The sequence below is a fragment of the Sinocyclocheilus rhinocerous genome, unplaced genomic scaffold, assembly GCF_001515625.1.
Source record: "Sinocyclocheilus rhinocerous isolate Xijiao unplaced genomic scaffold, SAMN03320098_v1.1 scaffold3785, whole genome shotgun sequence".
Taxonomy (NCBI): domain Eukaryota; kingdom Metazoa; phylum Chordata; class Actinopteri; order Cypriniformes; family Cyprinidae; genus Sinocyclocheilus; species Sinocyclocheilus rhinocerous.
Genome location: NW_015628674.1, coordinates 199,125 through 217,626, shown reverse-complemented (window position 1 = coordinate 217,626; position 18,502 = coordinate 199,125). Strand labels below are relative to the sequence as shown.

At 36.6% G+C, this 18,502-nt stretch overlaps 1 protein-coding gene across 1 annotated transcript; it reads right to left on the bottom strand.

Annotated features, from left to right (window-relative positions):
- Window positions 1–9,294: 9,294 nt before the first annotated feature.
- Window positions 9,295–11,011, bottom strand: LOC107737899 (stonustoxin subunit beta-like; the record flags this gene model as incomplete). Its single annotated transcript, XM_016549537.1, has 3 exons — window positions 9,295–9,971; window positions 10,509–10,555; window positions 10,920–11,011. Coding segments are annotated over 3 exons (705 nt in total), but the record flags the coding sequence as incomplete, so codon positions are not given.
- Between the last annotated feature and the right edge of the window lie 7,491 nt (window positions 11,012–18,502).

The window sequence follows — 18,502 nt, the reverse complement described above, 5'->3', positions numbered from 1 at the left end:
GGCTTGATGCTCATCACTGATTCTCTTCCTGAAATATTCCTCTTTCTGAGGATCATTGAATCCCTGAATATCTGTCACACGGTTGATGTATTCTGAGGGGATCTGATTGGCTGCTGCTGGTCTGGAGGTGATCCAGATGAGAGCAGAGGGAAGCATGTTCTGGGTGTTTTCTCCATCTGTAAAACCTCATGTTCTTCATTTACTGTTTCACTTTCTCCCTCTATGATGTAGAGCTGTGTGTAGATCCTGTTCAGGAGAATTTGATTCCCTTCTAGTTTGATTCCCTCAAATAAGCTCTCATACCTGTTCTTCATGCTGGTTTGGTGCTGGTCTTTGACTCTCTGCAGGGCTGTTTTGCTGTTGTTCTTCCTGAAGACATTCTGACAGTAGGAGACAAAGCGAGTCAGAAAGGGCATCACTGATCGGCTCACATTTCCTCTTCTCAATCTGCAGAAACAGTGAGATGAACAGAAAAACTGTGAAAAGCATAAGAGTTTCTGTGCTCCAGAATGTGGCTTTCTCTCTCTCTCTCTCTCTCTCTGTGTGTGTGTGTGTGTGTGTGTGTCCATGCAACAGTGAAGGCAGCATATTATTTTAGAATGGTGAAAATCAGAATATAATTATGCAAAATGAACAGGTCTGAATGTATTTTAATTTGAAGGGAAACTTGGTAAAGCCAAAATGTGAATTTTGAGGTTAACTTAAATATGTTTTTAAATGTCTTCAATAACAAATGTAAGCATTAGAAATTATCCCAAAGCTCTCCAAAGTCCTTTAAACAGGTGCTTGTGCCAGTGTTTTGAGGCTTGGGCATGATGATACTACCGTAGTACTGGTATACTGTGTAGTACCTTCCTACACAATGTAGTTGAATGATGCACTGCAGACATCTGAAAAACATTTGGATAATGGACATATAATGCAGAACATGGTTTACCCATGTAGGACATGTTCCTGGGTCCTTGTTTATCAATTTTTATACTCACTCAGTGTCAGAGGTCACTGCTCCATCACTGAGAAGAGGAGGGATTCCCATGGATGCGTCACTCTTCACAGACACACAGCTGGGATCTGGAGATTCTGCTTTATGCATGTCAACATCATCCTTCTTTTCTCTCTTCACATTGCGACTCATTTTAGAGGCAGAGCTGTAGAAACCAAGAGGGAATAGAAGACAAACACTAAAATAACACTCTTGGATGTGCTTTTTCAATTTCTGTTTCTAAGTGAATGCTAATTCTAATGCAATCCTTTCCTGTTTGGTGACAGACCACTTACAAACATAAAACTATAAGTAATCTCTACTTAATAAATAGTATATTCTTTTGTTGAAGCCATCAGCATACAATATTTCAACGTGTTTTAAAAAGTTGTGTTTAACAGTAGATTTCATGGTGGGAAAGCTACACACCAAGATCTCTTTAGCCCTGCCCACTTCCATGAAGCACCTCAAATGACTAAATTGAGCCTGTCTCCATACACTCCTCAAAATACTCAAAATATTTAGGTAAATATATGTCTTTATGTCCAATTTCTTTTTTTTCTTTCTTTTTTTCCTTCAAATAAAAGTTTGTAACATTGTGATTCATATTATATGGGAAAAATTAGTGGAAAAAATATATTTTCAGAACCAACAATGCTGAAAAATTAGGTGAGCACTAATGCACTCTATAAAGCCTAACTGCTCCGGCTCCTCAGTATCTGAGCAATATTAGAAGCTTGTCTGCAGTAATTTTAGAATCCCTGATTATGTTTCACTACAGCAGTTTAATCATGTTTATACTCACTCAGGGGCAGAGGTCGCTGTGCCATCATTGAGAAGAGGAGGTATTCCCATAGATGCGTTACTCTTCATAGACACACCGCTGGGTTCTGGAGATGTAGCCTCCTCCTCTTTCTTCACATAGAGACTCATTTCACAGGCAGTGCTGTAGAAAAAGACAAAAACAGGCAACTGAATTTCCTTATTTAGACATAAGAGGAGGAATAATGAAATCTTCATGAATTCTAATGTCATACACTATTAAAGTATATAATGAAACAAAGCTTTGGATGAATAATCACCAGTCTAAAGCTGTTCAACTCAACTCCCAGTTCAGTACATTCAGAAATGATTCCTAAAATCAGAGTAAGAAAAACTCTCAGCAGACTATGCTTAAGCATCTGAAAATACTCTTAAATTACTGTTCACATTGATTTATTCATGAGAATAAATACAGAAATGTGTTTGTTCAAACCTACCTCTGTTTCAACAATGAAGAACATCAAAACACACTTCATTCAGTTCATAAATCCATTCTGTCTCTGAATAGCAGCATTAAACCGATCTGTTCTCAAACTGGTTATTCACAAACAGCTTTTCTCGCTTGATGTTTTTTGTGTTCTTCCTTTCACAAAATGGAGTCTGTTTAAATACTTTCACTTTTAAAACAGTTTCACTTTTGACAGTGTCACATGGCCAGTGAAAGAAGAGAATCCTGAAAAATTGTTAAAGGAATATTCTGGATTTAATACAATTAAGCTCTATTTAAGTGTAGTTTGCTGTTGATTAACACAAAAAATAAATATTGTATCATCCTTCATTTTGTACAAACATCCCAAAAGCATGTTTAAAATAATGCTTTCACTTTACCTGTACTAAGATGCCTACAGACCAGCTCAAACCAGAAGAAACCGCCACAGACAACATGGGCGAATCCTACTATGTGGATGGTATGTCAATTTAACCCGTGGGGATAAAAACTCCTCAAAAGACTGAACTAATTTGCACAGTGGAGAGGAATTAAGCTTATCAAAAAACACCAAGATCATTGCTTATGGAGGTGCGGAGATACCCACAGCAGGATTTGTTACTTTCACCTGCCACTCATCTGAAAGGGTTTATAACCTCTCATTCTACGTGGTAAAGAGAAATGTGCAACCATTGATAGGACTACCGGACTCTTTACAAATGAAGCTGGTCTCATTTAACAGCTGTCAGATGAAGATTCAAGTTTCACAAGCCAGATTTATTCAGAATATTCAGACCTTTTCAAGGATGAGATTGGTAAACTTCCAGTAACATATGCAATGAAACTGGACCCAGCAGTGCACCCAGTTGTAAAACCTGCACGCAAAATCCCGACAGCCATGCACGGCAAGGTCAAGGCAGAATTACAAAGAATGGTCAGTATGGGTGTTTTTATTCCAGTCTCGGAGTCCACTGAATGGGTATCATCAATGGTAGCAACGCACAAAAATAATTTAAAGGAGATAAGAAAATGCATTGACCCAAGAGACCTTAATAAAGCCCTCCTACGTCCACATCATCCGATGCGGTCTAGAAGAAGTCGCATCTCAAATGCCAAACTGCTCTGTCTTTTCTGTTTTGCATGCGAAAACTTCCTTCTGGCAAATTTCTCTTGATAAAAAATCATCGATGCTGACGACGTTCAACTCATCATTTGGGAGATTCCGATTTATAAGCATGCCATTCGGAATCAGCACAGCGAGTGAGGTGTTCCAAAGGGCCATGGAGCAAATATTTGCAGGTTATCCATGTGCTGTTATAGTGGATGACATCCTCGTGGGAGGAAAGGATGTGAAAGAACACAACGAAAATCTCAAGAAAGTTCTGGATTGTGCATGAAAAGTTAACCTCAGAATGAACCCCCTCAAATGCAAGTTTCGACTGTCAGAGGTATGCTATGTGGGACATGTGTTCACAAGTAAAGAACTAAAACCAGACCCTTCAAAGATTATAGGAGACATATTATGCCCCTTTTTACAATATGTAATATAAGTCTCTGGTGTCCCCAGAATGTGTCTGTGAAGTTTCAACTGTGCAGCCAAACACAGAACAGTTAGCATGCTTCGCTCAAACTTTCATCATGGCATTAGAGCTAGCGCACCGCTGTCGCTTGCAAATCAAAATGATGGTGTCATGGGCGTAAACTTGCAGATTAAGGGGCGGTAATATTATAATGAGATCCTTTTGCCACGTCACCAAGGGAGCGAAATCTGACGCGCTCGTTTTTTCAGACACTTGCAGAAAAAGGCTTACCAAAACAAAGTTACTGGGTTAATCTTTTTCACGTTTCCTTGGTTGGTAGATGCACCGGAGACCTGATTATAGCACTTAAAACCTGGAAAAGTCCGATTTTCATGATATGTCACCTTTAAGGCAATCTCAGAGATGGAAGTGCCAGAGAACGTAACAGCCCTACAATGCTTTAGAGATGGTTAGCTATCTTGGAAAATTCATTCCAAGTTTCAGCGACCTATCAGCACCCTTACGAGAGCTGACTCACAGAGATGTTGAATGGTGCTGGCTTGAACATCATCAAGATGCATTCATCAAGCTGAAAGAGTGCATCACATCGCCAACACTGAGATATTACAATGTCCAAAAGCCTGTCACACTGACATGTGACGCTTCACAATTCTCATTGAAACAGATCATCAGCCATTGGTGGCAATTCTCAACAAGCCACTGCACATGACACCAGCACGATTACAACGAATGATGTTGAGACTCTAGAAGTATGATTTTGTGATAGGTTACAAAAAAAGGAAAACAAAGGTATCTGGCCGATACACATTCACGTGCCCCTATGAAGAACACAGAAGTACAAGCCACTGAAAAGACTGATTTTGAGGTAATGTCTGTAGAACACATCTCATCATCAAGGCTTGTCGAGTTAAAATAGCACACAGCCACAGATCCAACACTGCAGCAGCTTTGCAGAATAATACACCAGGGCTGACCAGATCGGCGGGCAAAGCTGCCTCTTGCACTCCGACAGTATTACCCATACCGAGATGAACTGACAACAAAGGTTGAGATTGTGATGAAAGGCCAAAAAGCTGTGATTCCCAAGTCACTGCTCATTTGCAATCAAGTCAACGATATCGCTGGAAATGAAGTGTCCCCAACTAAGCAAGCCAGAGGCGACAGCGGCAAGGAACCATATAGTTGAACTATGGTCACTTTAGTAAAACCATGGTTAATTTTCATAAGGGCCTGCCAGTGACAGGCTGTTGCATACATAAAATGCAACTTTTTTATTTTGACAGTGTATGATTTATATTAACATTACAGAATAGAACATGATCAATATGCTCTTTCAACGTTCAATTTAAATAATTGTAATTGCACAAACTATGTAGGCTACAATTTCAATTTGTTTATTGTGAAATAACTCAAACATATGTTTTTTTTCTGTCCTCTGATGAGCATTGTTCAGGGCTGCCGTTCCCAAAAGCTTTAATGCTTTCTTATGATACTTTTGGGAAATGCAGCCCTGTTTGAATGCACTGTCAGAAGTGAGTGAACGCTCTCTTTGATTGATTGGTTCTGTCTTGCAACATTTGCGTGTGTTCAGATGAGCAGGAAAATAGTTCTATCCTACACAATTACTTGCGAACGAAGGTTATTTGTCCAATTCAATGCATTTGTACACATCATTATTATTATTTTAAATAAATAACATCACTGGAAAATAAAACACACCTTAGTATCGATATTTTTAAGATTAGGCTTGTTTGAGATGAGCAAAATCTGCGCAGAACCGATCAACGGTGATCATCGCGAGATGCATGCCGGTTAGAAATAGGCTTGTTTGAGATGCGCCTTGCCTCGCCTGAAATGTAGGCGAGAGTAGGCGGCTGCAGTGAGGGGAGGAGTGAAATAAGCCCAGTCAAGACGGACAGTTCTGACCTCTCGAAGTGGAACAGATACCAACGAGATCAAAGACAGATATCGCGTTATTCTCACTCACGTGCTGTGTTGCTTATAAACATGATATAATTTCAGTTCTGATACTTTTATATGAAAATAAATATGATGAACAAGACACTCAAAGTGCTTGCTATTTAATTCCATACTAAAGGCGTATTTATCATCCATTTTTACTTTAATACAAACAAGTATTTTAGATCTTATAGAAAAAGAAGGATTGGAGATTAATTTAATTTACCAATAAGGTAGGAAATGTGCATACTTTTAAATCGACACCTGCCACGGTGATTCTTATTTGTCATCTGTAATCCCTTTTGAGTGTCCTAAAAGCCTTTGGGGGTTTTATCACTCAGCATACCCGGTTAAAAAAGTCACCGATCGCCACTGATATACATATATAGTGTATATAGACATATATAGAACAATATACAATGCATTTGATGTTAAAACACTTCCATTAGAGTAAAATGAGCACTTTGACGTCTTTGAAGCATTAGCATTGCTCCAAGAAACATGCTAGTGAGCCTAATTCTCAGCAGCTACTAAAACGTGAGATAAAAATATTTCATTTTAATAAAGGTGTAGTAGAAAATGTTGCATAATGTCTTAAGGAAAATAAAACATATATTCTTATATCTTAATCTTATAGTGCAGTAATTTCAGTTTTAATCCATGTTGAACTCAAATGAGTTTTTGATTCTAATCCCTCCTTGACCTCCTGAAAAGGTCCCACTGTTACATAGTCACATCAACAGCAAACTCAGTGTAAGCCATGCTGATTAAATACATAGATTTCCTCGGCTTTATTGATCCTCAAGGGGAAATTCAGGAAGGAACACTTTGACCTGAATGTGATATGAACGTGGCCTTAGACGAGATGAATATGAGTTTCTGTAGTGGTTGTAGGTGCTGCTGGTGAAAATATTATAATTTTACATACTAAAACAGAGGTATTAGACGTTATGCTTCAAAGTGATGCTTAACTGCAAGAATTACTAACTGTGCTTTCATCATATACTTCACTAACCTGTATAGACTGTCAATGATCGCCAAGGAACTGAGTGCATTAATATGCATTTATTTACATGTATTTACTTATGTTTAGCAATTAATTTTTTTAAGTGAATTGAGGGAGGCAATAATATACATTACTATTTTTTAAAATCAATTAATATTTTTATTCCGCAAAGACACATTAAATTCATCAAAAGAGACAGTAAAGACATGTATAATGATTTCATCAAAGAATCCTGAAAAGTAAAATGCATCACAGTTTCTGAAGTATAAAGCAGCACAACTGTTTTCAACACTGATAATAATAATATTTCTTGAGCTGGAAATCAGCATATTAGAATGATTTCTGAAGGATCACGTGACCCTGAAGACTGGAGTAATGATGCTGAAAATTCAGCTTGATTACATTTCACAATATATTCACATAGAAAACGGTTATTTTCAATTGTAATAATATTTCACAATATTACTATTTTACTGTATTTTTAATCAAATAAATGCAAACTTTTTAGTATGTCATTTATAATAGGAAATAGATTTGATGAAAAGTCAAAAATGTAAAACTTGTTTGACTTTAAATAAAAAAGGAAAGAAAATACGAATTAGAAAATGAAGCTCGCTTGCTTATTTTTTTTTATGCAGTTACATTATTGTGATAATTTTTCACAATATTACTGATTTTATTGTATTTTTAATCAAATAAATGCTGTCTTGGTGAGCAGAAGAGACTTATTTTAAAATCATTTAAATCTTATACTTACAGTAGTGAAGAATTTAACTGACATTTGCTCACAAATGTGTTGTTATTTTTTATTTTTATTTTATTTTTTAGCTATTTTACAGTGGATTTTAATGTGTCTTATCCAGTCAGACAGAAAACACTCTTTGAAAGTATTGGAGTAACACAATAGCCACTCTGAGAGCAGAGGAAGCAAATATTTAGTGAATTTCAGTGGTGTTGAATCAGCAGCGTGGTGTATGGGTGATTCCATTAGCTCATAAGTGTCATTAGGACGTGATTAGGGATTTGTTGAATATGTGAGCGATGCTGGGCACATCTGTGTACTGCAGCATTTACAGCTCTGCTCTCCGTCATGCACTGGAAAACATGTAGAGTTGTGAAGTAGCCATCATGTAATTATATATATATATTTTTTTTTTAATACAAATGTTTTATTTTATTTTTGCTGTGAAGTTTATATGCATATCTTAATAGCCTAATTAAGATATTTTGCATATATATATATATATATGTATAAATTTAAGTTGGACCATTAAGATGAGTTGACATGTTTTTCTTATATGTTGATATATTTTTTTATTTTATTTTATATATTTATATCGATTTTGAGGGTGAAATGTGGCCAGAATATGTTCTTGACAGCTTTCATTCAATCGTGAACACATGATAAGTTAACGTCATTGAGCCGAATGTGTTGAGGTCAGTGAAGGATGTAGGAGTCATTATGTGCTGGATGAGGGGATGGATGTGGACTCAACATCACTCACATGCTTTTATGATAAACAGCCTCTGCTCGCTTTTATGACCAACATGTCATTATCATTTTTCTAGTCAGTACCTTGTTGGGATATTCAGTGTCAGAAAAAGGTGCCATAGTATAATGAATGCCTGACGACATGCCCTTGCCATGTGGACATACAATAGTGTTTTTGAGCATTGGCATAAAGCATTCATTCATTCATTCATTCATTCATATTTTTATACTATAAAATATAGAACTAAAAGTTCCCTTTCAGGCAAAGCTGATTTTCAGCATCATTACTCCAGTCTTCAGTCTCACATCATCCTTCGGAAATCATTCCAATATTCTGATTGGTGCTGGATTATCATTAGTTATTAATGGTGCTCAATTATTAATAATAATTCATATCAAAGTTGAAATAGTTTTTGCTACTTATTATTTTTGTGGGAAGTGTGATACTTTTTTTAGTGTTCTTTGTTAAACACTCAGCATTTATTTGTAGCAAAAATCTTTTGTAACATATAAATGTGTTTATTGTCACTCTTAAACAATTTAATGCATCCTTGCTGAATAAAAGTATACATTTAATAATAATAATAAATCTTACTTATCCCAAACTTTTGAATGGAAGTATATCATCGTTACCACAAAAATGTTAAGCATGTTTTCAGCATTGATGATAATAAATGTTTCATAAGCACCAAATCATCATATTAGAACGATTTCTGAAGGATCATGAAGACTGAAATGACGGCTGCTGAAATTTAGCCTTGCCATCACAGGAAAATATAAAAATATATTTTAAATTGTAATAATATTTTACAATATTACCGTTTTACTTAAGTATATATAGGCTAGTATTGGTAAGCATAAGAGTTTTCCTTCAAAAACATATGAGCTCCACAGCCTTTAACATTTGTGATGACGTGTGTTTAGAAGATGAGCTCTGACTGACCCTCAGTTACCATAGTAACAGAGCAAGCGGTTGCTAAGAACTGTTTCCTGTGAGTGAGAAACTAAATCTTCCTCCAGGTGACTCTCAGAGATTCAGAAAGACAAAACTCCTGTTGAGCCGCATTCAGATGTCTTTATAAAAACACAAGTCAATGTGTGTTTCTACACACTGAAAATAAGATAAGAGAGAAAGAGTTTACAGCTGTGAGAGGTAAAGAGAGATAATGTGTTTCTTCACTCAGCTGTGTTTCTCACAGGAAGATGTTTGATCTCACACAGAGATACTGAAGTATCGTAATAATAAAACCCAAATCCAGCATAGAGGGGTTCAGTGAATGTGCTGTTGAATGTGTGTAAGTGTGTGAGTGTGTGTGTGTCAGAGACGCTGTAGAAGGACAGAGTGCCGGCCGACCAGTCCAGATACACTCCTACTCTCTTAGAGAGACATGAAGGAACAGATATTTCTGTGCACTTATTATTGTGACGGGCAGTGAAACCATCATTAAAACATTTCAGACTCCAGGACTTTTCATTGTGTCCAAACAAACAGTCATTACTCCATCCTTCCTTTTTGATGCCTTTATTTGCCACTGATACATAAACCTCCTTCCCGCTCCATTCAGCCTCCCAGTAACAGCGTCCAGACAGACTCTCTTCACACAGAATCTGATGACACTCAAATCTGTTTAGGTGACGATGATACGGCTGCTTCTCTCTCACATGTGTCACTTTTCTGTTCCTCTCAGACAGAGTTAGGAAAGTGTTTGCTGTGTCTAAATCCAGTGCGAGATCACATGCATCTGAACACAAGAAGAGAAATTATAACATTTATATCAAAAAGTAATGATTAAAGGCCCCAATATACTGACAGCGAAGCTCTTTTTTGTCCTTCACTTAAAGGTAAAAAGAAGTTTAAAAATACACAAGTATATTGTTAGCAAATATATACATCTCGACGCTGCACACATTTCACATCATGTTTATTTTTAGACCTTAGGTAGCTCCGCCCCTTTTCAACATTGCATTCATTGTCTTCTGCTTCTGTATTTCCATTCGTTTTAAAATCTTACGAGTCTACTGACATTGTTATGACATTCACTTCGAACATTATAATGCACATGATAATGTTTGTTATCTCTACAATAAGAAAATCCAAGTAAATCCGCTTCAACAGCAAATTACTAAATAATGTTAATGTTAAGTATTTTTTTTTCTAATCAAAACGTTTTAGAAGGAATGCAATATTCTGCTTGGAGTTAACTTATTTATGCCCCCACCCTTCTCCTTTTTAAGCCCTGGTGTGTGTGTGTGTGTGTGTGTGTGTGTGTGTGTCTTACATTTCTGCAGTCCTGTTGTAATCCTGATCTCTCCTCCATTATCCACACTATAAAAACAAAAAAGTACAAAAATATTTAAAACTAATGGGTATTAAACTGTAGATGAATCTATACACTCTTGTTTACTTTTATTATAAACAAACATAATTAAAATTTAAAAATATGAAATGTCTGGAGTGGGATCAGAGACTTGAGTCTGTTTCTCAGATGCAGCTGTTGTGAGTCACAAGCATACATTGAGCTAAATCAAGATCATCCTCAGTTACAGAGTTCAAGACGTGTCATTATTTTTCTCTGTATGTGTATATATGTGCTGTATGCAGGGATCAATGTACATATGAGTTTTCAGTGACTTATAGTGCACACATGTACAAACACAAATGACAGGATGGTTGTTAGTGTTGAACATACTTGAGTTTGTCCAGTCTGTAGTTTGGATCAGAGAGCAGCTTGACTAATGATTGTCCTGGGTGATTGTAGCTCAGATCCAGCTCTCTCAGGTGTGAGGGGTTTGAACTCAGAGCTGAAGCCAGAAAACAACAGCCTTCCTCTGTCACCATACAGCCAGATAATCTACAAACACACACACACACACACACACACACACACACACTCAACATCAAATTCATCAATGACAGGAACATTAATTGATAAAACAACAGGGTCAGTGTAGTTTAATTTGTATTTTGAATAAATAAATATAGAGAAATAACGATAAATACTCTGGAGAAATTGTGTGCTTTGCAGCTTTGCATGGTGGGTAAACACGCTACTGCTTACAACTTTCACATATGAATCAGTGAATAAAAATCACACATACTTTTCAAAAATATCTTTATAACAGGCTGGAGCAAATACAAGTCCAGAGTCTTCAGACACAATGGGGTCTGCTGATATATTACAAACACCCAGAAGATCAGGAGCGAAGCAGAAGGCATCTTTTATTTCATAACCAATGAACCTTAATCTGTTTTTCTTACCTCAGTATGCGGAGTTGACATTTTGAACTCTTCAGTCCATCAGAGAGAAGCTTCACTCCTGAATCCTGTAGGTTATTGTGACTCAGGTCCAGCTCTCTCAGTGAGTTTGATGATTGTAGAGATGAAGACAAACTTTCACAGCACTGATCAGTCAGATTACAGTCAGCAAGTCTAGAACACAGAATGAAATATGGTTCAATAAAGAGGAGATGGTGGGTTTAGATATTTCTGTTTTGCACATGGTGTTGATCCCATGACTGATGTTCTAGTCTCATCAGAAGTGAACAATAAATAATGCCTATAAATAATAGAAAATTAGTCAGATACTATTGACTTTATTGTTACATCAGCATGATATATGAGTTCCTGTAGCTCAACTGGCAATAACAATGCTGAAGTTGGGGTTCGATTTCCTGAGAACACGCATACTGAGAAAATATAATAAATAGACAAATGCACCCACAACATAATCTGATATACAGTAGGCAATACGTTTAAAACCCATATATAATACAGCATAAATGCCCATTTTCTCAATACGTAAATATTTAAATTAATGAAAAAATAATTTGCAACAATTAATACTTGTTTAATATAAAAGTTCTTTATAGAACCCAGATGGAGCGAATACAAACCCAAAGTCTTCAGACACACTGGGGTCTTCTGATATATTACAAACACCCAGGAGATCAGGACCAGAAAAGAGGACATCTTTAATTTCATAATCAAGTGAACCTTTATCTGTTTTTCTTACCTCAGTGTATTGAGTTGACAGTGTGAACTCTTCAGTCCATCAGAGAGCAGCTTCACTCCTGAATCCTGCAGGTCATTGTTACTCAGGTCCAGCTCTCTCAGTGAGTTTGATGATTGTAGAGATGAACACAAACTTTCACAGCACTGACCAGTGAGATTACAGCAAGCAAGTCTAAAACACAGGATGAAATACGGTTCAATAATGAAGAGATGGTGGGTACAATAGTTTTTTCTGTGACTAATATTCTGTTGTTAATCAGAAGGTGAACTCTAAATATTGACTGGAAATATAGCCAAACAGAGTTGTTTTGACATCATGGCTGCAGTGCTCTATTAGTCAGATACTATGAAACTTTGTTGTTACATCAGAATAACATATGGGTTCATGTAGCTCTGAGAACACAGTCAGCAAGTCTATAAGACAGGACGAAATATGGTTTATTTCTAACTGAACAGATTTTTGCTAACATAGAGCATCAGAGTCCCAGTGAAGTTATAAGGAAGTAGGACAGATAAATACCAGAAGAAGAATATACTATTACTCCAGTAACTTTCCAGTACTGTATGTGTGATGGCATTGTTACCTTATCCAACTCTGTTATTTTGCTTTTGCAAAGTAAAAGAGAACTGTGGACAGACTGGAAGTTTTTTGGGCCCCACTTTATATTAAGTGGCCTTAACTACTATGTACTTGCATCAAAAATTAAGTACAATGTACTTATTGTGTTTATATTGTATTGCAAAACACTTTTGCTGCTATTGAGGTGGGATACGGGTAAGGTTAGGGACAGGTTTGCTGGTATGGGTAGGTTTAAGGGTGGGTTAAGGTGTAAGGGATGGGTCAACTGTGTAATTATAAATGTAATTACATAAATTAATTACAGATGTAATTACATGCAGGTATTTTTAAAATATAAGTACAATGTAAAAACATGTATGTACACAATAAGTGCACTGTACCACATTATTAATTTAAATGTAAGTACATAGTTGTTAAGGCCACTTAATATAAAGTGGGTCAGCTTTTTGTTTGATCCTTACCTTTTTTATTAATTTTTTTTTTTTTTTTAATTACTTGTTTTTCAGACATTGAATAAAATATAATTTTATATCAAATGTTTCTTTCAATGTTATTGGCTTTTGATTAGATTTTTTTCATTATGTGAAATTATGTTTTTTTTCTTCGAAAAATATAAAGTATAAGCCACAGGAGAATATGTAAATATATATTATATTTATATATAGGCCTATTACATAAAGTATAAGCCACAGGGGAATATGTAAATATATATTATATTTATATATAGGCCTATTACATAAAGTATAAGCCACAGGGGAAAAATAAAATGACGAACAATTAAACTAAACTTCATTAAAGTCTGCACATGGCTCATGATCCTCATTTTGAGTCTAACAGGTTACACCTGTTGTTTGGAGCAGTGGAAGTGTTTCAAAAAATCCTTAAGTATGTCAACCATGGTATGGTAGGGAGGGCCAGGGTATGATGACTGCTATACTCATACGGTAACGTCGCCCTGGAGTTGGAGTGAGTCAGGAAGAACTAAACACTTTTGATTTTAAAAGAGTTTTGTCCTCTCCAAACAATTTCTGATTTCCTTTTAAATTATTGTCATGTAAAAGAAAACAGTGTCATGACCTGATGGAGGAATGACAACTTTACAGCACCTCAACAAAACAAGACACATTCAGTTTCATCTCCAATCACACAAATGAATACTCACAGAGCTTTTCTGCAGTTTACCACAGCTGGTATCAGTCTCCTTCTACCCTCATCTGATGTGTTGTATTTCTTCAGATCAAACTCATCCAGCACCTCCTCTGATATCTGAAGCATGTAGGCAATTGTTGAGCAGTGAGACGGAGAGAGTTTATTCATCAAGAGTTTCTCTGATTTCACAAACTCCTGAATCTCTCTGTACAGAGTCTGATCCTTCATTTCCATCAGACAGAGGAATAGATTGATGCATCTGTCAGCTGAGAGACCTTCATCAGCCTTGAGTTTGTCTTTAATGTACTGTATGATTCTCTTGATGGTCTCTGAGCTGTTTACTGTGTGTGTCAGCAGATCCTGTAAGAGTCTCTGATTGGACTCCAGTGAGATGCCGAGCAGGAACCGTAAGAAAAGATCCAGGTGCCCATTTTGACTCTGTAGGGATTTATCAACTGTTAGCTCATACAGAATGCTTCCACAAATGTTCCCCTGAAATCCTTCATATAGAAGCAAGGTCACTGATTCCTCATTCTTGACTACATGGAAGTAAAACAGATATAAAGCTGCAAGAAACTCCTGAAAGCTCAGATGAATGAAGCAGTACTCACATCCTGGTTCATGTAAGGGTTTAAAGATGTCATTGCAGTAGATTGGAGTGTCTTGTGTTCTGGGTGTTTTCTCCATCTGTAAAACCTCATGTTGTTCATTCACTCCTTCACTCTCTCCCTCTATGATGTAGAGCTGTGTGTAGATCCTATTCAGGAGGGTTTGATTATTTTCTAGTTATTCCCTCGAGTAAGCACTCATATTTGTTCTTCATGCTGGTTTTGTGTCGGTCTTTAACTGTCAGACCTTCATCAGGCGGAGATTCAGAGTCTGTAGTGCAAGTCAGACAGGGTGTCACTGATCTGGTCACATTGGGTCTTTTCAATCTGTGGAAACAGTAAGGCGAACAGAAAAACTGTGAAGCTGAGAATTGAACATCAAGCACAATTCATCCACTTCAGAAACCCATTCTGTTAGTCTCTGGTCCTTGTTTTAAAGCTTGTCTAATGTTAAACAATATGGACCAGTTGTGAAATTTCTTTATATATCTAGAGAGGAGAAGAGAAACAATGTTAGGCTCCCTTTGTCACAATCTTGGCACTCCTGTGAATTTATTTCTGGTCATTAGTGATATGATCTTGGCACTTCTGTTATGTTTTTGTGTTTTGTGTCTCAGCACATAGTTTGCTTCATTCCTGACCCTGTGTCTTTTAGTAAGTGCCATCTTTTCCGTTTGTTTCCTCTTTTGACTTGCAGGTGTGCTATTATGATGAAAAACCATGAGTGTTTATAAGTCATTTCTATTTACAAATATTCAAAAGAAAACCATACAAAGTCTCAATATTCAATATCTTGAAAGCATCTCATCAAAAGTTTCACGACAGCAGTTAAAGCATGTTTATACTCACTCAGGGTTAGAAGTTGCTGCTCCATCACTGAGATCAAGGCGGCTTACCATGGATGCATTACTCTTCACAGACACACAGCTGGGTTCTGGAGATGCTGCTTTATGTGTCTGAACATCCTCCTCCTCCTCCTCCTCTCTCTTCTCATAGAGACTCATTTCACAGTCTGTGCTGTGGAAGTTGACAATAACAATAAACTTAACCACTTACTGTGCGCCCCTATTTTTGAGCATTTTCTGAAAAACGACATACCCAAATAAAAATATCTGTAGCTCTTGAACCCTATGGTCTATATTTATAAATCTGGTATTGTTTGAAACTAGACACTTGAACCTTTGTTACTCTGGAGTCATAATAACTCAAAATTAGTATAGCAACAGAGTAAAACAAGGTAAATTGTACATGAAAGTGACTCACGATATCTTTGAATGAAATTCACTAAGGGAAAAATGGATGAGGCTTTAATGCTATTGGCCTGAAAACACCATAAAGATAAAGCTGAATGTCTGACCATATTTTGATTCAAATTTGAAGATGATACTCCCAAAAATGTAGTTTCTGTAAGCTTTTATTTAAAAAAAAGGTCTAGGCGTTTTTTCAAACCCCTATTTTTTCGTTGTTTTGGATTAAAAAGTGGGATGCATTTTGAAGAGTGGACTCTTATCTTGAAATGTTGTGCTGGTGTTTCTTGGAATAGTCCGAGCTGAGCAGAACTATAGGCGATGAAACGTACGTACTGCGTTCACTTTGTACATGTTTTAATGGCCGGTCCTTCAGCATTTATGTTAACCCTTTCCTCTCTGGTGTATTGATTTAAAAAACAAGCTCAGAACATGGATCTTGAGTGTTTTAGCTTCCAAATGATATATAGTTTATGATAGTTGATTGAATATTGTTTTAAAACAAAGGTAATAAATAGCACAGACACGCCTAACACGCCCTGGGCCGGTGCGGGTTAACAGGTTAAACTAGACAAACAAGAATAAAAAAAAAAAATATTCATGAATTCTTATACCATACAATATAAAAATACATAATGAAACTAATCATACTTTACTGGTAGCCTCACAAACACACATCAAAGTGTAACAGTGCAACAGTTTCATAAATTCATTGTTGGCTGTCAGGATTGTGATCACTTGAACTTCAACTCTTCTAAACATTTCACTTCCTGATTTCTCAATACAACCTTGATTTTGTGAACAGCTGAGATTCTGAGTCATCAGAGTTGCTGCCACCCTAATCAAGATAAATCATTCTTTACATGTATACCAATTACTGTAAAAATAAGTAATTTATTTATGACTTTACTAAAGTACGGATTCAGACACGAATCAAAGGATAGTTCTTTTGATCAGCAAGTACCTAAAAGAAAAACTCACCAGAGAGACTAAAGCATCTGCAAATATACATTACTGTAGAATTATACATATTACAGTAGAAATAAGTATTTAAACCTTAGATTGATATTGATTTAATGCATGAGAATGAATTTGTTCAAACCTACCTTTGTCTCAACAATGAAAAACATCAAACACAATGTTCATTCTGTCTTTAAATACTTAAACTAATTCACATTATTCACAAACAGCTTTTCTCTCTTGGTGTTGTCCATGTTCTCCTTTTCACTGAAGTGAGCCTGTTAAAACATTTTCACTTTTGACTTAAACTGGTTCAACTGGTTTGTCTGTTTACCTGTAAGAGAGATAAACACTGAAAAATAATGTTGAGCATGTGTTAAACAGGTGAACAAGTGTTTGTTCATTTCTGAATATGCCAACATGTTATGACCCAGCTCAAAGTCACAACATAAGGAGGGCACTTATCAAAATTGGTTTCAATATAGTAAATATACATTTATTTAAAGTCAAACAAAACATGTATAGGGCAAAACAGATAAAAATATATAAATTAACACCAACAGAACTGTAAAAATGTTGGAAATGGGGGATGGAAAACTTTGGAAGCAAAATGGAATAAAAAGTCCCCGAAACCCACTCTTCAACCAGAGAAACTATACAAGAATGAGAGAGAGTGAGACAAAATCCAGGAGCTTCTTAAAAAGGTTCCCACTGGTGCTGCCCATTTTTCAGTAGAGCAGTCCCATCAACCAAGGAGGAGTCTCTGCCCAACAGACAGAAAAAAAAGGGGCAGGGCTGGAACACTGAAGATGATGGAACACTGATGATGAACACGAGATCCCGAGGTGCAGATGTTTCGAAACACTGCTCCAAAGTGTGATTCGAAACACCCATGTCACGTGACTAAGGCGAATCAAAGCATCGGGGCGTTTCACAAGTGTTTCGAGACCCGAATCTGCTTTTGATCGACAAGGTCGGGAACAAACCAGACAATCGCACATCTGTCTTAACCTAACTCCCGCAAAGTATAAAAGTGGAGTTAATGCAGCAGAACAATTAATATGTTTCAATAAAAATCTTTATATGTAAAAAATGCCAGACGTTGTGTCTTGATGTTGTTTATTGTACATTTTTTAATGACCAAAATAACATATTCACAAATAGTTCATTCAGTTGTCAGAGAGATGTTACAACACATTACAAGAACAGAACAATAAAAACACAACTAATAAAAATAGAAAGAAAAAATATATCTTATAATTATATATATGCTTCACCAGGGATTCGAATCTAAACAGACAGGTTCTGACAGCATGCCAGTTGTGAACACTAACCGTTCCCCCAATCCACATGGTGAAATAACAAGCACAACATATATGTCATAATTAGTCAATTCGCTTAACTGATTTGTTGTCAACGCTGTTTCAGAGCAATACTTGAAAATGACCACTAGGTGTTACCGTAGAGACGGGTGTCGAATTGTTTCGAAGCCTCTGCACATTTGCTTCGACTGTTTCAGTGTTTCATGAAGTCTTGCTCTGCCCACCACTAGCAACGGGATCTCAGGAGAACACAGGTAGGTAAACGCTGTCAGGTAAGAGTTACTAGTAGCAACCATGAGACCATACACTGATACTGGTGAGTGTGAGTGGCTTTATAGGAGTGCTGATTGGCAGCAGCAGGTGCGGGTGATTAGAAGGCTGGTGAGTGGATGGTG